Source organism: Opisthocomus hoazin, chromosome 9 (assembly GCF_030867145.1).
Source record: "Opisthocomus hoazin isolate bOpiHoa1 chromosome 9, bOpiHoa1.hap1, whole genome shotgun sequence".
Classification (NCBI taxonomy): Eukaryota; Metazoa; Chordata; class Aves; order Opisthocomiformes; family Opisthocomidae; genus Opisthocomus; species Opisthocomus hoazin.
This window is the reverse complement of record NC_134422.1, coordinates 34,612,453-34,636,240: the sequence shown is the minus strand read 5'-3', so window position 1 is coordinate 34,636,240 and position 23,788 is coordinate 34,612,453. Positions and strand designations below refer to the sequence as shown.

The window sequence follows — 23,788 nt, the reverse complement described above, 5'->3', positions numbered from 1 at the left end:
ACAGAAGACCACAGACTCCACATAGCTAAGAACCGTACATTTATTTGCAAAAGAGATTTATTTTCTACATTGGAGGCCAACTTCTTGTGCCTTCATTCTCTGTTAACACAAGGAAGAACTCATTTACAGCTCTCACAAACACTTGCTAAGCACGGACTGCAGGTGCCTCCCAATTAAGCTGGTGATGTTCCAGTCGCTGCTCCTGGTGAGACTGTGACCAAAGATGGACCACAACAGCCCACAGCAAACTCAGTGATGAAACAGCCGAAGATTGGTGTGAATGAGCGTTATCCCCAGCTCATTGCATGCTTCGATCACAACCTCGTCGGCAGCCGAGCCCGACGGGGCAGCGATGAACTGTACTCCGCTCTGAACAAAGACAGAGATAAGCGGAAGGATTAGAGGATGGAAAACAAAAATTCCCCTGCAAAGGAGCTGGCAGCCCCAGCCCTGCATCCGCATCCCACAACACCAAGCGTTGAACAAAAAGAGGCTTCCGCTGCCCAAAGGCATTCCCAGGGGAGTTCCTCACGTGAGCAGTCAGTTCTCTCCACAGCTCAGAAATAAGTGTAAAATGGTTCCTCTGGAAGCAATAGGCCTTGTCTTGACATTCTTAAACAGTTTAATAAACTGTAATCCTCTATTCATCCCAAATCAACAAACTGAGCAATGGCTGGATAATTACTATCCACGCGAGACCAGTAACCACGAGAAATATCCTTCCCAGGCTGTGCTCTGCCAGCCAGCAGTGCAGAGCAGAGATGTTCCTCGGCAGCCTGCACAAAACTCAAACACAAAGCCCAGGCTGCGCAGACGTCTCCTTGGAGCCACCCTGACACCCGGGCCGTGCCATGACCTTACCCGTTTAGCTCTGTCGACGTTATCCCTAAAAGGGAAGAACGCGTCGGAGCTGAGAGAGACAGCGGTCAGCCTGGCAATCCACTGCTTCTTCTCCGCCTCCGTTAACTGCGCAGGCACCTCTTCAAACATCGCCTGCCACTTCACCAGGTCTTCACCCTGCGGGAACAAGAGCAGCCAGCTCAGACCCAAAGCACGGGCTCCCGGCAGCCGCCTGCCAGGAGCCCCTAACGAGGAGCAAAGACAGCACCATCCCTGTGACACCCAGCAGCTCAGCTGTGCTTTCTGCTCCCACAGCTCTGTTGCTGGAAGCTTCATATCAGGGATTTTAAAATCCCAAGTGGTGGTGGGAACACATTGCCTCCATCAGCTCTTTTTGCACCCTTTTAACTCCTTTCCTTCCCCCTCCTCACCCCAGGGCCAGAGGGATTCCCTCCCCCCCCCCCGCCCCGTTAATTCCAAGGTGCTCTGCTTGGCCTGCCTGCAGCGTGCTGCTCTGTGTAAATGCCAGCACACACAAACAGGATCTGGTAGATGACTTCACACATGACAAACAGCAGCTTGGTTTATGATTCACCTTCTGAAACAGCAACTGCTCCAGTTCTTACCCCCTTAAACAGGCAACTGCTCACAGAGATGATTCACAAGGTCCCCAGTCCAGCTCTTGGCTTTCGATACTTAAAAAGGACATGCTATTTTCTTGTCTCACTACTGCTTCTAACAGGGAGGTCAGAGCGGTTCTGAGAATCCAAAATGCCACACAAGCAAACAGCACCACGTGAACAGGGAAGGACAGCTGCCCTGAAACATTCACTGCAGCTTTAGCCCTTCCTTACTGCTGGGGGCAGCTACCAGATGAAACCAACCGCACAGCAACGCGCAGGGCAGGTGCCAGCTCCTGGGGCAGTGGGTGCAGCACCGCAGGGGCAAGTCAGGACACTTTGCCACTGGGCCGTGAAATGACCTTGGGGAGGTCACCATCCTGCGCCCCTGGCCACCTGATCCCCCGGCTCTTTGGGACCATCTGTTACTGACACCCACACACAGAACTCAAGCCAGGCTTCAGTACTACGTCAAGACTTTGTTTCTCAGAAGCTGGACTCTCGGGGAAGCCTCTCATCCAGCCCTTACCTCACCAATGGTGCCAGTGACATACTGATCAATGGCGTTGGAGATCTCCGCTCTCTTCACGCCGGCTTTGAATTTCATGGAGAGCACGCGCGGGTGGTGCCGGAGCCACCAGTTGTTTGCCTTGTCACCAGCCAGACGAGTGCAGTGGATCCGGGACTGCTGGCCGGCTCCAATACCTATGACCTGAGGCGTATAGATGCAAAGCACAATCAGGCCTTGCTGCACAGAGATCACAGTCAGAGCTGCATTCCAAGCCATGCAATTAGGAAGGAAAGACCTCCCACTAATTAGTTGCTCCTCACTGAAGCAGAGAGAGAGTGTAGGTACTTAGTGAGGAAAACTTTGAAAATACCTGCAACCCCAATCCTGTAAACTGGTTTCAGGGACAGCTCTCTGCACTGTGAACTTCCACGGCTCTGCGGAGCTGACTGACAGTCACTAGGAGGACACCACATTCTGTCATCTTTCTAAGTAACACAGCCCCAGCCATCAAACTGTTAACCCCAGGAGAGATACAGTTACGGCTTTTGTTCAAGGCAAAACAAAATCCCATAGGTTGCAGAACAAGCGTGACCGCTAAGAGATGGCAGGCTGTCTACCTGTTCTTGGAGAGGGCACTTCAGTGAGAGGGGTGAAGCCTGAGCCCAGGTCACCCGCACATCATCATCTTTCCTGGTGGGCCAGGCACACACAGCTTGAACAGATCAGCTGTGATACGCGGTGGATTACAGGGCGGTTTGTCTGTCAAGGCTGATAATGAAGTAAATCCACTGCTCAAGCAGGAAGGCTGGCAAGCAGGACCACTACATCGCACGAATTATCAAGGCCCTGGAGCTACCAACACATTTCCTACTCTGCCATCTGCCAGAGTCCAGGATTTTTAAAATAGCTGCTGCTAAGCTTATTTAATAGCACTTGTGCTTAATATCAACCAGACCTAGTGCTTCCGGAAGCAAAATCCAAACAGTGATTTTTTCCCCTCAAGGAAGCTGCTATGAAAATATGGTATTCGCTCAGTTCCCATTTGCTTTTTTCAGACTGCTTTCTTTGGAGTTCTTATCAGACACATTCAACCCCTGTCAATTTTTTCAAGTCCGCTGTAGATGAAACTACGAAGAGACTCCTTGGAGTCTGGTGGTCAGGTAACTCTACAAGCCACTCGTCACAGTTCAACGCACAATGCAAGCAAGCTTTTGCATCCTGCCTGGGCTGGTCAGCCTCTAGAGACAAAGCCAACTCTTAGGTGCTGACATCACTGAAGATGAAATGTGGCTGGGGACATCTTGTTTACGGGACACTGGCAGAACAACCCCTGCAGCTGTGGTCTGCCTGCAGTCACAATGCGCAAATGCAAGGGACTGAGCTGAGGTCTCTTGGGCTCCGGACCATCTGCTGTCCCTCAGCTTTGCCTCTGCTGTGACAGAACACCAGGCACACCAAGGCCAGACCTAGCCACCATGGCTGTCAAACTCAGCCGGTAACTTCTGTCCAGAGCTTCCTGAGCCTTGAGTCCTGCTTTCCAAAGAGAGCTCCTGCCATTTCATATCAGAGATCTGATGGAAAACAAGTCTCCCTCCCACAATTTCCTTCTCCTACGGAGCCACAGCTGAACTGTTCACCAGACTGCTCGCACGGGGGGGCAGCTCCAGGGACACTGTGTTGAGGCTAGCGGTTCTGGCCAATGCCTCAGTTTCCAGCTCATACTGAAACAGATGGTAAAGCTATAAGTCAAAGGCTGCCCTCAGAGGAATGAATCATTTGTCTTCTCATTCATCAAGACACAATGACTTCACCTCTTACCAGAACCATAAAACGTGTTGCTGGATACTATTCCCCCAAGGAGCAAATGAAAGACTTGGGTTGCTGTCTAATATCCTCCGCTCAGCTATAGCTGAAGCCATCAGTGCTTAATAAACCCCCAAGGATATTTGTATTATCATAAATACTAAATAGATGCAAAGTTTCTCATGGCTTAGCGACACCTTCCCCCTTCCCCCCCAACACTCCTGACGTCCAACCTCCACTCTCGCATCCACCCTGTTTAACTTGCAGGGGACCCTGCGTCTCACGGGAGCTCAACGCCAGCTGCACGTAGCTATATCGTATCGTCTCTTCCACAGAGGTTTTTCCTCTCTCCCTAGACAAAGGAGAGGGCTTAAAACAGCCATACGCTGCACGCCATGGACTGCCACCCAGCCCCTAAGACTGGGCCTAGCAAGCTAGGCTAGGCTAAGGCAGAGATTTTTAGCTGGTGATGCAGATAGTAGGGTACTGGACAGACTGCTGGTAGCCGGGGCCAAAATACCACGAAACATTCCAAAGTTTCTAAAAAATGTGATGTCACGTGCCCGAAGTGCAGTGCCCTGTGCCCCTTCCCAGCCAGAATGGTGCCTCCTCTTCATCACGCCCTTGTGAGCTGCGGCCTTGCTCTCCTGTGATGGAACTGGCCAGCCCGCTGCAAGCCCTGGCCTTCCGCCAGCAAGGGCAACAGCACTGGAGAGAGCGTTTCCAGGCCAACGCAGCCCCAAACACACACGGCTCCTTCATGGGAACACATCAGAAATCAAGCTCTCCTACCTGTCAGCACCCAAGCACACTTCTCAAAAAGAACATTTGCTTTTTTTTATATGATCTACTCAAAACATTTTACATATTTTACGACCTGAATTTTGTCAAAAGATGCATAACTGAACTTTGGCTTGTACTCAACAACTCCGAAATGGCAGGAGCTTCATACTTCAGTTAAACAAGGTGATGTATCCTGTGAAGTCTTCACAGGCATCCCCAAATCTACAGATACACTATCTGCAACACATGGAACCAATTTTATAATGGCTTAACAGGCAAGAGGATATAAAAGCTGCTACTCTGTGTCTCCTCCCGATAAGCCCACACTGTTCTAGCAGAAGGTTCACAGTTACAGCCTGAGAAGAACATGCTAGTAAGCTGCACTTCACTGGAAAATGCTGATCCAGGGAAAGCAAAATACTTTTTTGTAGAAAAATGTGTTTTGATGCAACACTGCTGGGGAAGATTTCTTCAGTCTAGCTTGGAATTTCTGGTCTAAAGAGGAGAAATAGGAAGGCTGGGCTTCTGCTTAATGCAAACTATAGACTTGTATCTGAATCTCTCTTCACACTGGCCTGTCTGAACGTACCCATTCTCCGCTTTTTTCACTTTGTGTGAAGTGAAAATCCTTCCTACACCTCATCTGTCCCTTCCTCAAATGGTGGCTTTCTCCCACACGAAAATACAGCTGAAACCTCAAAATCCTCCACAAAGAAATCCTTCCCCCTCTATTTTCTGCCTATTTTCTACACAAAAAATTAACCACGTTTCTTTCAGAGTTTAATCTCCTGGGAATCAAAAGTGCTTAAGCAGAACCTATTAAGCGTGAGGAGTGAAAGGAGACAGTAATATAGGGTGAGTAGAAACATCACTTAATAAAAAAAACTTCGGTGAAAATTGAGAACTACTTGACCAAAACACGTTGGCTCGCAGGAGAGCCAAACATGGCCCGTAGCTGGAATACTATGCAAAAGCATGGAGTGGATGAGATGGGTAATTCCCACAGGATCCTTGCAAAATGATCCAGATTGGCCTGGATTTACTCAGATTTACCCCGAGTAACGAGTGAAAACAGAAATACATTTGGAATTATAAAAACCAAATAAAGGACTTTACAATTGAGAAGACAAACAAACAATGAAGTTACTGACAAATGTCTGCACCATCGGTGGAAAACAGTAAAGTAAATTAACAGGTTTGTTTTATCCTACTGTGCAGAGAATAAAGAGAGAGAGTAACTTAAAATTGCTAATTTAAAACATGATTGTATCATTAAGGAAAGTGTAAAGCAACATGTTACAGACTGGCTTTGCTGGTGCTGAGTCAGACAAAACAAGTGAAAGTGTTTATTGCAATTAGTGGCAGCTGGCTTCCCGCAAATTAACTGACACTCAAGTCCATAAACACATCCTCCCACTCCCTGGTTCCTAGAACTTATTAACACCAGCACCACCCCTTGCTGTAGTGGCCAATCCCCTCACAAACCCAACGAAGCCAAGCTGTCAAAAACGTTCTGGATGTCTGACACGTAAGAGTTTTGCTATGCAATGGGGATGCTGTGAGGCTGAAATAACCCCGGGAAAACCAAAAGCAATGGAACTGCACACAAGCTGGACTTTCCAGGCTTGGCTCATGTAACCCAAACCAAGTCAGATCCTGGAAAAGCATTTGAAGTGTAACAGTCTGGAAGTTACTTTCCACCCCTTGGTTCTTGATTTGTGCTATTTTTCGGTTTGCACCCAACTATTCCTGTACACCTCTGATGTTATGTCTTGGTAGGTGGTATCACCAGAGTTAGTGCTGCACAGCATCACCAAGGAGAATGGGAACTAATCGCTATCTTAGTAAGGCTGGTTTTCAGCGGACCTTATTTCCTTCCCCGTCTGTACCCGCCACGCTGCTCTTTCTGCAGTAATGGACAGTAATGAGTCTCTTTAGGAAGACATCAGGCTTTGATTTGAAGAACCCAACACAGATTCACCACCTCCTTGAGTAAGTGATTGTAATGGCTGCTGATCTTTACCGTTAACAAAGTCAGTTGTTTCTCAGTGCAGTACACAGACCTCTGATCTTGGCCTTCCCTGCCACGTATACAACAAGCCACATTTATATTTGATTAAAATGTATGCCTGCAAATACGCAAAACCTCACTGAAGCCCGGCTAGTTAAATCCCTGCCTGCCCACGCTGCTTTTCACTCCTCCCTCATGCCTTCTCCCTTCCATATGGTACACGCATTACCACACACATTTCAGAAACATCTGCAGCACCACGTTAAGTCCACACTTGCAAAAGCACTGGGGAAATTGCTGCTGTAATAAGGGAAAAGGAGCAAAGATAGTGACACCTTTGTTCTGGGGCTACAAGAACTAACACTCTTGAGTACAGAGAACCATCTAAAAGCAAGAAAAAAACCCCAAAGCTGAAGAAAAATGCCAGACCTCCTGAGGCACGTTTTCAAGAACCACACAGCGCACAACCCCTGAAAAGCGCTGTGAGACAGCGCAGCAATGTTTTCAGGCTGTAACAACAATCTGACAAATGCAGGTAAGGACCAATGCAAAAAGGACAGTGCTGCAGTTCATTCACAGTGTGTACCTGTCAGTACACCGTTTGATCTGCTTTGCTGATTAATGATCGACCAAAGCTCAAGATTAAAAACATTCTTTATCTTTTTCTTCTGTATTTTTTTTTTTTACATAATCCAGGTGTACGGAAAAGTTACAATGGAGAGCAGAGAACCAGCTACATAACAGCATAGTGAGAATGAGCCGCTGGGCAAACCCACATTTTTTAATACATTTACAACAACTTTTGGATAACTGATTTAAGCTGAACACCTAGTGATAACATGGAAAGAAAGTATTTTTTTTTTTTAAATTCAAGATTCATATCTCAACTATGCATTTGATAATGCCCCTGTAAATTCCAACATCCATCACAGGCTTTTAACAAAACAAACAGGGAGAATGCCCCAAAGGGAAAAAAAGAAAGCACATCCCATATTTCTGATATAAAAAAAGAAAATAAAACTAAGAACCATTTGGTCCAGTCAGAATCCAGCTGTGAAAAATACTGTCATTTCCTAAGGCCCTATACAGATACAACATATGCATATGCCCTCAAAAAAGGATTTTAAAGGACAGAGTAGTTAGAAAGAAATGACTCGGGGCCAAACCTGCAGAAGCACCTAAGAGCTTTTCCAACCCTTTCATTGACAGAGCCAGCCCTGTCATTACCATGAAAAAAATTACACCGAGGTTTTGAAGCAGCCTCTTGTGAAACACAGGTTTAGCTACTGTTCTTCACGGCACTGGTTAGGGCAGTTTGTCTGTACCTGTTTAATAGCTTCCTGCATGCTAAATGATTTTAAAACTCATGCCTGACAAAAGCACACTCTGACCGGCCTGGCTGTGAGAGCACACTCCGCGGAGCTGTCTGATTTGGTTACCTGCCCATCCTTGGCGTAGCACACCGAATTGGACTGCGTGTATTTGACAGCGATGCTGGCAACAATCAGGTCTCGGACCGCAGACTCCGACAGCTGCAACAAAACGCCATGGTCAACGGCCCATCCCAACGACCATGACTAGCCAACTGGCTAGTGATCTGCAAGGCCCCAAAGCCTTCACAAGTACTGTATCGTAGAAAGGGAAAACGGGATCACTAAAATATCCTGTTTTGCTCACTTACCAGTAAATTTTGTTTAGATTAAAAACTGTAAATGATTGGCTTGGCAGCTAATCTCACAGCTCACAGGGATAAGACTCAATCTTACCAAGTCAAGAGGGCTCCATCACTGACCCTAAGCCTGCAAAGCCTTCTGTATTTGCTCACTGTCATCAGATGTGCTCCTAGGCAAACAGCTAAGCATGTGCTTAAGCATACACAGGACCACAACAACAGTAACCGGTCCCAATATCTGCATTAAGTATTATTTTTAGGTCCGTTCCATTACTAATCTATTAAAACGATTTTTGTTACCTCAGTGTCTCAACTTGCTTCTGAGCCCATGACTAATCATGTGCTCATCAACATCTGTTTTTTAATGAGAACAAGATCTGAGACAAAGAAACAAATGCTAACTTTCTGATGATGTGAACTCTAAATGATGAGCAATATCAGCAAGGCCAGTTTATACAGTGCACTGCACACAAAAGGGAGAAGTAAACAGCGAGTCAGAATGACATCACGATGGATCCTTAGCACATGGCTGTCTCTCCCATAAGAACATACACAAGGTAGCTTCTTATTTATAAGAAATTCAAATATTTTGGTAGTCGGAGATAAAGGGCAAGGTCCAGCTCTTATTATTTATGTAAGGAATCAAAACAAAGGCAAACTACCCTGATCTCCCCAAGCATATTCGGTCCAGAAAGTCTGCTGCATTTGAAAGCCAGTTAAATCTCATTAAAATATTTTAAGAGCTCCTAAAATAGAACAACGATGACTTCCTTGATGAAAGCACCCAGTTCATCCCACCAATCTTTAAGGCCATTTATCTTCCGACACTTACATTTTTATTCTTTGTAACAATGTTCTTGAACAATGACTGGTCGATGACTGCATTGTTCCTCTTCTGCATGAGGTGCAATCCATAAAGGGTTCGAACCTCACTGTCATCTGGCTCATAATGGGGATCCATCTAAAAGCCAAAGGATAGGCCAATAAAACATTCTTAGAGCTCTTCAAAGCCAATGTCCAGTAATAGTGTAGGTTAAAACATATTATCCACAGAACCCAAAAGAAGTGAACTATTTATAGAAAGCAATGTCAAATCATCAGAAGTAATTAGAATTAACTGGAGCAGCAATGTCTCAACAGCATGAAGTGACATTTACAGGGCAAAGAGAGGCAATAAAGTATAGATGCTTATATACAAATGTCCGTGTTGCCAGCCACAACAATCTACCAAGTCTTCTACTCTTTCACAGAAAGGGAAAAGCACCCACACAAAAAGAGTCTTCCACAGGAAGGTAGAAATATTTTGAGTTGCTTCATACATGCCTCAAGGTACAACTCCCAACCCTCTTTGACATTAAAGAAAACAGTGAATGCAATTATTTCCAGAGATGCACTCTCTAGGGGCACATCTCCAAACAAGCATGCAGCACAGTTAATTTACACCAGTGTAAGGGGTAAAGTTTAATGGAACTGTTAAACTGCATTCAGGTCTACCCATGCAGGGGCTTATTTAGAAATCTGGTAGCCCCAGTTCAGGTTACTGAGACAGGAGGTAAACTGGATTAAGGCTACCAGCTCTAAACAGGAGTGTGCACACGCTTTATGTAGTTTCCCTAATCCATTTACATTTGTTCAGATCAACCTTCCTTAGCATCCCTCTGCAGACAGGCCCTGAAGATACAGGCTTAACCAATATGACCTCATCCTCGCAAAGCTAATTGAATTCAGGAGGTAACCAGTTGCCAAGATTGTCTGCAATTTCATTCCTTCTTGCCTGAAGCTCCTAAGCCATCTTCTACAGCTCCCCTGGTAGTAACACTACGCTTGCAACTTCAGCTAAGCCTTGGATTTTCTTTTTGTAATGTTATAGCAAAGTTCTCTGCTTATTTGTCTCTCAGAGTCAGGCAGAACTTGGACCTGTCTGGCTGCTCTGACAGCATTGTTATCCGTTAGTCATGTTCACCAAAACCGGACAGTTCTGAGGTCCCAACAATCACCGCAGGACCTAGGAAGGCAACCCAACACAGACTTTATGACACTATATTAATATTCCTCGACAAGCATCCTGGTTGCAGCATGTAAAGGTGCATCATCCCAGTTCCAAACTCTGCCTGTGCCGCTGCCTTCATCACTGACTGTCCTAAAGACTGCCCTACAAACGCCACATGCCCAGAACAAGGCTTCCCCCAGTGATACACTACACATGCTTTTCACTGCCAAGACTCACAACATCACTGAGGCACTGTATCTTAGACAGAAAGAATTCAGGGAGGAAACAAATTCAGCAAAGGGAGAGGAAAGCCGGCAGAGAGTGGAAAGAGAGCCCAGAAATTCCATTTCTTTGAAGTACTCTTGCTGGTTCACAGATTTAACTACTTTAAATCCACATCACTTTGAAAGCCAAGGAAGGCATTATGAAAATACTTCACTCTAGGACTATAGGCTGAACATGACCACAACACTGCTGGTGGAATTCCACCTCAGAAACCCCGAAGACCCAAAGGAAACACTTCCATGCACTGCAGTGGAGCGTGAATTAGCCCCCCAGCTATTTGAACACTAAGGTCTCTGAAAAGCAGGTATGAGAAGAGCAGCAGAGGGTTAGAGTGGAGCAGTACAAACCTGGAGGACACAGTAACCACCATTCTTCTTTTTGGCAAGGATTTTTAGAGCTTCTTCCTCATAACCAGGAGCTACTACACCATCAGACACCTGCAACACACACACATTTCAGCTTCCACATGAAAAAAGAGAGGCTAGTACTGAGAACTCCACCTGCCATTTCCAGAAAGGCACCTGAAGGCACATCTCTCTGGGTCTGTACTATACCAAAGGCACCATTACAATATTGTTTTCCGTCCTGGAAACAGTAGAGCACCATAAGCTCTTAGCAGGATTTAGTAAAAATTATCCTGCCATCACTTTAAACTGAACAGAGCTAATAACTAATATCTCCCTCCAGGGGGAAACAGCTCGTGCAGGACATCTCCACTTCTCAGCCCTAACAGCAAACGTGGCTTAAAATTTCAACGGCAACACTCCTGATGAGACCACAGTATTGGCAGAAGAGCTGTTAACAGCACTGAAACTGAGAAGAGTTTACATTCATCAGTGCCATGATAAAAAACTTTCCTGTTCTTATCCTACAACGTGGGTGGTTTGTTTTGGTTTTGTTGGGTTTTTTAAGTAATAGTATACCAAATGTTCTCCTTACAAACCAGTTAAACGTGCTCTTTCTCTTGTTTGAAAAGAAGTCTCCAACATATACGACAGCCCTTTCCATCGTGCCTTCCCTCTCTCAAAAAAATCGTGAGCAACGTGTAACAGGATGAACGAGTTTGGTAAAACATTAACTCCCAGTTGTTTAACTCTGCATTTAAACCAGTGACTTGTGCAATGCCTTCACCTATGGCATTAACACTGAATCTGGCGAAGTTAAAAGTGCAGCCTGGAAAGTGGCTGAGCCTACACATAACTTGTATCAACTGGCAGGCGGCAATCTACATCCACATTCCTGCCTCGGGCAAGAGGCCGGCCATCAGCTCTCCCGTCCGATTGCAGCCGTTCAACCCGATGCTTGTGACAGCGTAATCAGGGTTCATTTCCGGAGGCCTGCTCAGAGGCAGAGGTTTGCAATCACCTTCTGCAAGGCAGCATTTCAAGCACTGCTATTTCACAGGCTCTCCCACACAGCCAGGTTTTAACTGGTAGGAGGAAAAACGCATCAAAAGATAGGCGTAAATTCTGCACTCCGGATACTGAATTACACAAATGGACCAATAAACAGTCTTTGGTAAATGGGTCAAATTCAAACAGAATGGCTGTTACAAACCAATGACTCCATCTAGTGTGATTCGCTTTTTTCCACTCGAATGATTTGCTGCTGTTTAACTAACCTCTCTGGAAATAATCTTGGCAGTAGCCACATCACAGATATCAGACAGGGCAATGAAGTCACCAAAAGAAGACATTCGATCAGCACCTGCAAAATCATATTTTTAGTAACTTATCAAACTACGGCATAATATAAAGAAAAGTCTTTGCTCCTCCAATCCAGTCAATTTCCAAGAGAGCTAATAATTTATTCCCACAGCAAAAAAAAAAAAAAAGGCCATATAAGAGCAACTAGGATGGAAAATCCTACCTCAAATACATGCACCTTTAAATATTTCCATAGTTCAGATATTCTTCCTTCTTCACTGCATTTGTCAAAGCTTAACTCTGTAATGACTACCTCCACTACTGCAAGCAGCTCTGCTGTTGCCATGGTGGCAAGAGGACAAAGAGAGGCAAGGATCATGCAGAAAGATTTTAGATGGGAGACAGCTGGAAAAAGAGGAAAGCTTTTAGATGCCTGTGCTCCCATCTGGCTTTTCCTGCAAGAAACCAGTTCCAGAAATGTAGCTCAGAGAATTTTTTTTTTTTTAATAAATATTCTCTATATTGAATGGCATAGGCTAAGGTGAACAATTCATGGCACTTAGCTCCCACAACAGATGCTCTACTACTTAGCAAGGTTAATTCTTCTGTTCCTGCCTTTCTAAAGGTTTGCTTTTTCTACCAACCATGCAATGTTCAAAGGTGATTCCTAAAGTGGTGAAAAATGAATGCAAGCCTCTGTGACCCTTAACAAATTTGCTTTGTTTTCTACAGTCTGTGCAAATTTTCTAGGAATGCCATGGAGAATGAGAGAAAGTATCTTAGGTAAGCATAGGAAGCTATTTACATTTACTTATTTTTAGCTTTTTCTGTGAGCTCTGCAGTACAAAAGCATTAAAAAACCACCCACCAAGTATCAGGCAGAAAAATTTTTACTGAAGTTAAGCATTCTTGAGCACCCCATCTGCACTGAAAGGCTGAGTGTGCTACCAGCACAGCTGTTTATCCAGATCCTTCAGCCAAAACCCCCCAGATTTTTTATGTGTGTGTATAGTCATTTAAATTAAAAAAAAGTCTACAGGTCTTCCATGTACATCAAGGAATAGAATCCAAAATACTTTTAGCCTCTTTGAAACAATATACCAGGTCTGCTCAGCTGGAGAACAATTTTCAACAGGCAGTCAGTTCATTTAGTTAGTGTGATCATCACGGAGAGAAACCCTCTGGAGGAGAAGTCCAGTGCAATGGGAACAGCCTGCGAAGCGCTAAGGTAAGCATGCTGCTCAGGTGCCAAGAATTCAGCTCAGCTCTTTGAACACGCCAGTTTATCCCCGGGCTTCTCACCTCTGCTGCGGGCGTAGGCTGACGCTAAGGGTGTTAAGGTCTTGTGGAAGTCGTGCACCATGCAGACTTGAGCCTCCTCTTCGCTGAGAGGTATTCCAACAGCAGCACCTAGTGGGAATACAAGCCAGGGCACTCAGACCACAGCCTCTCACTGGTCCCTGCCCCTGGGACCTCCCCAGACTGCCAGGGTAAGGGTCGCAGACACTTCACTGGCAGGGCCTGCCAAAAGCCAGTCTGTTTGAAAAGCATGGCACCAAGAAGCCACCCTACCTGCAGGACTGACGTGCTTGAAGGAGGCTGCAGCAGGGATGCCTAATGCCTGCTTAAGTTCCTTCACCAGCTGCCAGGCATTGAGAGCATCACACAGGTTGATAAACCCTGGAGAGCCATTCACAACTGCAAACACAGCACAGGAATACACACATTGAAGCAGGCAGTCCTCTCTCCCCAGGGTCTGGAGAGCAAGCAGAAGAGATTTCTCCCACCAAGAGTTGAAATCACTACAAATTTGTTCTTGTTAAATGACCCTGGCTTCTCAGCAACTGGTTAAGTGCCCTGAAAAGCTTCAGTGACTTGTGAGGAATGTACAGGCTTGAGACTCAGGAGATGCAAATACAGTTCTCTTTACTACCAGAAGGTCCTGACACAACCTCGGAGCAAGACATAGACTGACCCCGTGCACCTCCCCTGTTGTGAAAGAGGAACAAAAAAAAGAACATTTCCCCCTTACATTCTTCAACTAGCAGCCATTTCGAACATGAGCTATCTCTTTCTGAGGGAGCCTACCAGAGTTTCATATTGACCAAGGTGCACAGGCAGTGCTGTTGGCAAAGAACACAAAGAGCACATCCTCTGCTCCCTAGCGGGTAGATTTCTTTACAAATCTAGTAAATAAACTTCATATAGTGACTATGGCTCTGATTCAACAAAGTACTCCGGCACTAGCCAACCTGTAAGCATGTTGTCTCTAACTGATGTCAACAGAACCACTTGCAGCCGTGAAATTCGGCGCAAGCTTTTAGCAAATTGCTTCATGTAGTCCTCCATCAGAAATCCATGCCAAGATTAACGGTCATTCAAAAGTCTCCTCTCAAAACCTTTTGCCCTGGCCCTGCAAGAACTCCTCGTACTGACATGGCAGGACTGTAAGCATTTCAAGAGATACAAGGAAAATGTCATTTTAGCAATAGTCCATGGCCAGAACAAGTGTACATAGTGTTGTCCTGCTGCCATACTGGGAGACAGGCTTGCAAGCAAATCAACTTCCAGCGCAGGCATGGAAAAGCTTCCTACGAGATCCCAGAATTGAAATAAGAAAAACTCTGCAACACAAAGCTTCATTCTCTGTTCAACAGGACAATGTCTGCACACAAGGTAGAGTTGCTTTTCACCAAAACTAAAAGCAATCTCAAGAACAAGAGTAGCCAGGCATTCCTTCTCTCCAAAACAGGGGTTTCCCTCACTGTAGCAATGCTGTGATGAGTGGCACACCCTGTAAAATGGCAGAAACACACCAGACCTGTCCCAAACTCTTGCAAGTGAGACTAGTATCCCTTCCCTCTCCCACCTTTGGCAGAAGCAGCATTCTAGAAAACTAAGGTAATAAACCTCTGCTCAAAACCATCAAAGAGAAAAAAAGGACCAACTCCATTCAGACCCAGAGAACAACAGCTTGGCTTCTAGACAGAGTAAATGGTGACACAAAAAGATTGGGAAGGTACTAAATAAGGAAAATGGGAAGGAGCAAAGCATCTTGAAAGGATGACAAGGTTTTCCTTTGCAAAATCGAGAGCTGATGTCAAGCAGAAGATGCACCATGCAAATCTGCCCAAAGTGTCTGCAGTGTGGACACACAATCTTACATCAACAGAGAACGTGGAGCTACAATAAGTCTTACGGGGGTCAGCAGACAAGCTCTTCTGTCTCACACTGGAAAAAGAAAAAAACCTTTTAATCGCAAAGCTAGTGCCACTCAGCAATAAAGTAGTTGTTCAGCCACTGCTGGCCATCCCTTGGACTAAGGTCCAAGATGGTATTTCAGTTTTAAAGACAACCGGGAGACATGCCCAACCACCTCCTTTCCTAGCTATCCCAGAGCTCCCTTTTGGCCAGCATGGCCTAGCCTCACCTGTCAGGGGAAGTTTGGATCTCGTCGTGTAGAGCTGCGCAGGAGTCTGGTGAGGATTCATGCCATACCTCAGGGGCAGCTGTGACACACCCTTGCTGTACTCTTTCCTAAAGTAGTCAGAGATGGCTGCATCATATTGAGCAGTGTGGGTGAAAGCCTGGGGACAGAATGGAGGACACCGGTCAACTTACAAACATCAATGTACAGAAGATTTGGTGTTTAACGAGGTGAATGAATAAATGGCAAAGAAGTCTGGCCTAGCCCTTTGCTGCAAGCAAACACAACCAACCTTCAGTGCAAGGTGACACCTGGTTTCCACAGAGGTGTCTTTGTCCTTTGATGTTGCCATCTCCTTAGCTACTAAAGAGTAGTCTGCAGGGTCACACACAACTGTCACGCGAGCATGGTTCTTAGCAGCTGCCCGCAGCAAGGCAACTCCTCCTGCAAGAGAAGGATGGAGGCATGAAGCGTTTCCCTTCCAGACACAGCACAGCAGAGATCTGCATCTGAAGCCAAGAAGCGACATGCACCGATCCATTATTTGTGCCAGATGAATGCGCTCCCCCTCTCTCCAGCAATGAGGAGGGACTGCTAGAGTGCTCTTCAAAATGCACAAAGCTGGTGAGGCTGACTCAACCCACTGGTGAAGGTGCACATCATGCGGCTTTTGCAGACACAGGCAGAGCTGCAGGGGCAAGAAAACAGGTCATGCACGGGCTGCGATGAAATACTGGGGCAAGAATGCCTTCAAGCAGCACAGCCGCAGGGACGGCTGTCTCCACATACCGCTTAAGCAACAGCCTCTGCAACATTGGGTTAAGGAAGGGTCTATAGGAAGATTTACTTCTACACTGCCAAACAACTGAGGTTCCCAAATCTCTCTGCAAATATTAATGAATCCTGCCCAGGTCCCCTGTGTAAGATAAAATGCCACACTGCCCCCTTAAATCTGACTCTGCACAGCTATTACAACACTTTAAATCATATAAGATACTAGGCTATTGCAAATGAAAAGTAGAGACTGGCACTGCTACGTGCAGAGAGAGTATCACTCCATAAAACATTTAATAGAGCGCTCTGCTGGGCATCATTTGGAGTAAACTACTGCAAGAAAATTCAGTCCCAATCCAACCTCATGACACAAACCCATGCCTGTACTGTTCACAAGCTGCTAAGCAGAGATGCTGCAGTGAAGGAACAGCACGCCTTTTGGGGTTAATAACTAGCAGTAAGAGCAAAACTGCTGATAATACAGGCATCCACGCTTCCAAATTCAGGTACTAACTACTCTCGCACATATGCAGACCAACCCCTTTCCTTGAAATGGCTTCCTGCAGTGAAGTTTCCAGCAATCTCTAGAGCACTTCCAGTTTTCAGCTTTTTCTCTCCAAAGCTCATGTTTTTCATTTTTATTACGCTGCCAGAGGCTGCAAAAGAGGTTTAATCTGCTCTCTGGGTTTCAGTAGAAAGAATGCTCCATGTGGCCTTTCCTAGCACAGCCTTCTATAGTACATCAGGCTTGTTCCTTTGGGCAGTGCATGGCTTGCTAGCCTGTTACTACAGCCACTCACTGTTTTAATTGTAGGTCAGCTTAAAAGCAGTGAGGTTTACCCAATCATGCTTTCAGTCTGCTCCTTGCAACTCTCGTGCTCTTTAGCAGACTTCCTTTACAGGTGTGCAAGGCCACCAAAGAAAAACAAAAGACCTGAGACCACTTAAGAGACCAGAACCATCAAGTCTGCCTGGAGAATGGATTTGCTCTTCCTTTAACTTACCAATATCAATTTTTTCCACTGCCTCTTGCACAGTTACATCCGGAGAAGATACGGTCTTCACAAAGGGGTAGAGGTTACACACCACAACTCTGAGAATTAAGAGGAAAAGCAGGGTTACTCAACAAGAAATAAAAAGGCCGAACTGGGCTTGGAATGCACAAGGTACTAACGGTGTTTTTATGGTGTTGTCTCTCAAATCAGGAACCAACATAAAACCCTGTGGCCAAGGCTTCTTGCTTCAAAAGGCTTAAGAGTCAGTGGTGTTCAGCCAAAGGCCAAGTGATGGTACAATGGTGAAACAGTGCATGCATTACACAACTTAACTGAACTCTCTGCATTAAACGATGTTACAGCAGATAGAATCACAATTTACAGAAGTTAGTTAAAAAGAAGAGTTTCTTTAAACACGTGGGCCTGTGTTCAAATGTTTCGTGATTTTGGTGCGCAGCTTGAGCCATTTCAAAGGACTTTAAAGCGGGCTCTCAGCAGTACTGAAAATAGGCATCCACCAGCTTTCATAAGAGAATAAGCACCCAGAGCAAGGTCCACTGCAAACAAAGCACGAACAGTCTTAATTTTCTGCAACTTCTTCAAGAGCAGAAAACAACCTACATATCACCTTCTAGACTTTTAAAATACCAACAGCACATGAAACCTGAGTGCAGAGCCTGGATGTTAGAGATTGATTATAAAGATTGATTATAGAATAGAATAAAATCATAGAACTAGAACGTAGATTCTGGATTGGGATTGAATTTTCTTGCAGTAGTTTACTCCAAATGATGCCCAGCAGAGCGCTCTATTAAATGTTTTATGGAGTGATACCTAGTGTAACGCACTCGCGTGAGAGTAAAATCTTTAACACTGGATCCCATAAAGCCTCTGCGGCACATGAAAGCAGGCAGAACTGAATTTCCCTTTCAAGGCAAGACTGGACCTTACTGGACTTAGTTTCTTGATCTGATCTGGAAGAAGGCGCAGTCTTTGTTCCAGAAAGCATAAAGTAATAACTTGCTCTGTCCCATCCTACCAGCGCCACATGAACTGTAGTAAAAGGAAGTATGTTTTGACCTTCACAAACAATGTTTTTAAGTCAAGAGAATTAATCTACTCTCTTGATATGAATTATATTAAGATATCAAACTCCAATGCATACCCAGTACTGGCAGCAAATTGCTGTGATGCATAGACTTGTGTCCAACATCTAATATTCCTTTGTTTCCACGCTGTGTGATGAACTCTAGTGGAAGGGCTGATCAGCTTCAAGCATGGTTTTCAGAATCCCCCATGTCTGAATATCCTATGATGTCTTTTGCTGTCTGTTCTATTTCTAATACCCCGTGCCCCTCAATCCATTCATTCTCCTGACCTGTTACAAACCATCAGGAATCTGTGGACTTTAACACTGCTAACATTCTTATCTGTGGAAATCAAGATAAATATCAAGGCTTCCTACCTTGACTACAGTCTGTAAATTTTATGCAACTATGCAAAGACACTCCTGCTGAGGACCAGCTCCTTCTACTTTACGTCAGACAACCCAAACCCAAATTATTACTCTGGATGCAAGTGCACTGTAAGTCACTGATGTAAAGGCATGTCCCTCCCCTGCAATTCAGCAGAGCCTGTTTTAATATGCAGTGCACTCTGAAGAGTCACCACTGCTGAGCCATCTATGAGGATTCCTGTGGTTTTAAATTTCAGGTTTTCAAATTCATTCTGGAAATCCATTCATCCTAGGCACATCAGATTTTAAAAGTAATTCAAAAGCTAAGATGCATTCTGGCCCAATTGCCACAGTCAAACTACACCTCCCATCCTGGCTTTACTATGTTCAATTCAGCCATTCATTTCTAAACAGGGAGCTACCCGCTGACATGGAATTGGTTACTCAAAATCACTAGTTAGATGTTAAAACCAATTAGTTAAACACAGTCCCAGACTGCCCTGTGTGAGTGCACTGAGTAAACTACATTCTAACAAAAACAGAAAAAAAAAAAAAATCTTTGGTAGGTTAGCACAGAAACTGTGTAACTTTCAATTTCTGGCTGCAGCTCACCTGCGCTTGTGACGGCTCTCAAAGTAAGCTTTCTGTTTGTTATCTGCGTGTTTTCTGACTGTACAAACAACGTGTGATCCTGACCCACTTTTCACATCTACTCTTTATTTATGTGTTGAAACTCAGTAAATATCATGCAAATAGCAAAGGGTATATTTACTAAGCAAGTATTTCAAAATCAGGACTTGTCATCTGATCAGACACCCAAAGCCAAGTAGAGGGGAGATGCACCAGCTTCTAAAGCACTGAATTCGACTTTGCAAGAAATGTAATGTGGCCCAACATTGACTAAATGTAAAGTGTCAAAATTCCCAGATAACCAGAAGAAATTAAAACCTCTGTTCCCTGTGGAAAACACAGTGTAACTTTCTTGTTTTAGTTTTCTCTTACTACAAGTAATCAAGATGCATCTGTACAAAATTGTATTTTTAAAAACACAGTTTCTCCTGACAAGGGAAAAGGAAGAAGATTGCAGATCTTCTGGTGTGCAGATGTTACAATCCCTGCTGCTCCCATTCACTGGTGTTGACTGGTCTCCAATGTTCATTTTTGATTACTGACAAATTGCATCATGTTCCCCAACATCTACCTTATAAGGCTGAAATCCTGTTTGTTCATATCAGCATTATCTTCTGGAATATTGCGAGCCAAGATGCCTAGTTACAAAAAACAGTACATCTTTATTAAAAAAGAACTAAATCACCAATACTTTTTTTAATTCAGCATCTTCCTTCAGACTGTGCATTTCCTCAGAGATGTTCTATCATAAGCTTGCTGATTCTAGTTCAGACAACAGTCCTCAGCCCTACTCCTCTACCTTTATTCCATTTTTACTGACTCTTTGGCTGTTCAAATTCCATACTGACAGGCTTTCCCCCCACCCAATGCTCAATCCTAGAGCATTCCAAGTGTTGAATAGCAACTGCAAAAATGTACTTTCTAAGCACTCAACTGCTACCCTTAAGACACTAAAACTGTCATTAAGGAGTTCACAGAGAGGAAAAGGGTACCCGCTGCTCGTCAGCCAACAACACACAAAGCCTACGAACCAACAGAAGCAAGAGAGGCTGTACCTCTAGCTGAGCAGTGCAGGTGGCTGGCTGAGGTCTAGGAACTCAGAGAAACATACAGGTGACTGGCTGGTACAGAGGAAGCAACAGCACAATCTTGGGTTCCAGGCTGTCAGAGGAGATTGTCTCCAGCCCTCATGTATGACAGGCAACAGGAACAATTTGAGGGATCTCAAGCACCGTAACAGGAGATGAGAAAGCAGATGGGTGAATATGCAGATTGACTAATTATCAGACATCTTCCTTGTTTAAGAGGAGCCAGGGAAGATTAGACATGCAGAAATCACCCACTAAAGATCAGGCTGTTGCGTTCCTTATGCTGCACACCAGATTCATCCGCAGGTTAAATTCAGTAGAGCTCTCTGCCTGAACAGGTCTGAAATTGATTCTGCAAAGAATGTACAAAGGCATTTACAGAGTAGCCCTGTTACTTGCAGCCCTGGGGAGGAAAAGCTCTGCAAACTGCATAAATGCCAGCATAGCAACAGAGGAAGTAATTCAGCCACCGTGCACTTCTCCACTGTGTGCTTTTCACCCCTCCTTCTGCTGCTAGAGCAAATCTGTTTTCACTACCCAGTTCTTCCATATAACCCTTAAAAACAAAAAAATACATCTGGCAACCGCTTCTTCCCACCCTCACTGCCCACGGATTTCTCTTTTAGACTGAAAATGTATCAGCAGAAACATACCAGCATGGACTGCAGGATGAAGGGTTTTCACACGCCCACCTAACATCTCAGGGAATCCTGTCAGGTCTGAAACATCTCTGCTCAACAAGAAAACACAGTATGATAACAGATGTGCCATATGACTTAATCTATAGGTTGGATGTTTATTCAGGGCAGTAATTTATATCTACTGGCAATGTTTGTTTTACTGGAAGATTTAAAACCTAGAAGTTCTGAAGGCAGCAAGGAGGTGAAATAAACTTAGCTTTCTTTAGGTCCATCTGTTTATAAAAAAAAAACCAAAAAACAAACACCACCTTTCCATGAAACAGCCCAAACGTTGGTTTAATGCTCTCTCACTCTTCACAAGATGTTGATCAGTATCTCCTGCAAAAGCTATGTCTGACAGAAGACAGGACACTGCTTTCTAGTCAGTGACCCAAAACAAAAAATTGTATAAATTTCACTACAAAACGCACAAAGTCTATGGGTCACACTCAACTAAACAGTATGGTTATTTCTCGAATACACTGAAATAACCAAGATCATCAAACCCCAAGTCAATACAGTTTACAGAGAGAATGGAAGACCATCCTCAAAAGAAGCCATACCTCAGAACTCCTCTTCCCAGCGTAGCCAAAACATTAAAATTTTGCCACTCCCTGTGACTGTTTATGATGGTAAAAGAACAATAAATCGGAGAGGGAAGGGGAAATGTGACCATCCTTTGCTTCAGGCTTCCCTGATAGCACAGCCAAGCAAAGAAGTCAGAGAGACACAACCAACTGCTGGGTAACAGCGAGGACAGGGAGCTCTGGAGGCAGTGTATATTGATGCTGATGTGTCCCAGGGGCCTATCACTGCGCTCACTATAAGTTAAAAAAACAGTCACAGTCACCCACCCTGCCAAATTCCTGAAAAATTTTTCATCACTGTACTGAAAATTATTTTTATTTAGCCAGAGCTGTTTTTTTAATCACAGCACGGAAGGAACTAAGCCAAGTATCGCTGGAATCATGGGCCAAAAGAGCCGGTGACTGTATGTGCCCCTTCTCCAACAATGGATACACAACACTTACACACTCTGTCTGAAAAAGCTGGCCAGCATGCTGGGAAAATTATTTGTGACAAATGATCTCCAGTGAGCTTCAAGATATTCCTGACACATGTCAGTCCTGTCCCAGGACCAGGCAAAGATCAGCTTTCATCTGACTGAAGAGCAGCGCTAGGGTCAGATTATGAATTTCAAGACAACGGATTGTCTCACAGGGAAAAAGCCGGCTCAAGGCAGACAAGGCCTTGTCTCCTATGCAATGCTCCCGCCACCCCTCTGTGTGCTGACCTGCACAGTAACGCTCTTCGGCCTCAGTCAGCCAATTTTGGGCCAAGAAAGCTCTGAAGTTTGCTTTGGGACAGTTTTTTTTTTTTTGGAAGGGAATACTTGCTTTCAGACCAGATTTCAATAATTTTTGCTCGCAGATGGAGACAACAATTTAAGCAACCTCAGGAGCCAGATGAGCATTTCTGGTGGAGATGTCCAGGAAAGTGTCTGTACCTGACGGGCAAGCCAGCATCTCTCAGGGATTTGGCTGTTCCTCCAGAAGCAATCAGACCCAGGCCAAGAGCATCCAGACTCTTCGCAAACTGCACCAGGCTGGTCTTGTCAGAGACGCTGAGTAGAGCTGACAGTGGGAAGAGCACAAGTATTTTGGTTTTAAAAGTGGAACAGAAAAAGAAACCCAACAGGATGAAGAGATGGAAGCCTTTCTGAGTTCTGTAACTTGGGAATCTCCTCTGATGTGAGGCGGCCGGGGGCGGGAGAGAGGAGGTGACCGCCAGCCCCCCCGAGCCCAGGCGAGACAGGGGCTGGGCGGGAGGGGGGGGGGGGGGGGGGGGGGGGCGCGCTGCCTCTGCCTCAGGGCTCCGGGCGCGGGACAGCCCCTCACCGTCCTTCCCGCTTCTCTCCCCCCCTCTCTCCAGGAGTTTAAGCCCCTTTCACGCAGCCAGCTCGGACCGAAGCCCAGGTACAACCAGCCTGGGGGAAGGAAGCGCTCCCCCCCTCCTCCTCCGGGCACGGGAACTACCGGGTTGGAAGCGGCGGCTCCGCTCCGAGACCAGCGGCACCCGGCCGCCCCTCGCCCTCCGGGGCCGCCCTGTTTAGCTGACCCCGGCCCACTCGCCGGACGGCCATTTCGGGGCCTGGCGGGAGGGCAGCCCCCCCCTGCACTCCCCCCGGCGGCCGCAGCCCAGCGCGGGCTGCCGGGGCCTCGCCGCCCCCCCGCGTTACCGAGCTGCTGCCGGGCGGCCATGGCGCCGTCGGTGCGTGCGCGGGGAGGAGAGCAGCGAGCAGCGGCCCGGCGGGGTTCGGGCGCCTGGGGCACGGCGGGCGGGAGCAGAGGGGCCGGCCCGGCCGGGGCGGGGCGGGGCGGGGCGGGGCGGGCGGCGGGGCCGTGCGAGCGCCCCCAGGCCGGGGGCGGGTGTCCCTGGGGCCTCTGGCGTGGCGGGAAACCCGCGCGCTGCGCCGGTAAGAGTGAGGGGCAAAGGCGAAACACTCGTTTACCAAGTCAGAGGAGAAAATTCAGCTAGCGAATAGTAAAATGATGCTTTTCTTCCCTTTATTGATTT

At 45.9% G+C, this 23,788-nt stretch overlaps 1 protein-coding gene across 1 annotated transcript; it reads right to left on the bottom strand.

Annotated features, from left to right (window-relative positions):
- Positions 1-22: 22 nt before the first annotated feature.
- ATIC (5-aminoimidazole-4-carboxamide ribonucleotide formyltransferase/IMP cyclohydrolase) lies at positions 23-23,560 on the bottom strand. Its single transcript, XM_075430665.1, has 16 exons — positions 23,451-23,560; positions 22,719-22,845; positions 21,185-21,261; positions 20,015-20,081; positions 17,367-17,455; positions 15,881-16,032; positions 15,592-15,748; positions 13,734-13,859; positions 13,464-13,571; positions 12,137-12,222; positions 10,863-10,952; positions 9,073-9,201; positions 8,008-8,100; positions 1,990-2,172; positions 862-1,017; positions 23-369 (listed from the first exon to the last, which is right to left on the bottom strand). The coding sequence occupies exons 1-16, from the start codon at positions 23,470-23,472 to the stop codon at positions 250-252; spliced, it is 1,782 nt and encodes a 593-aa protein (XP_075286780.1). The 5' UTR covers positions 23,473-23,560; the 3' UTR covers positions 23-249.
- Between the last annotated feature and the right edge of the window lie 228 nt (positions 23,561-23,788).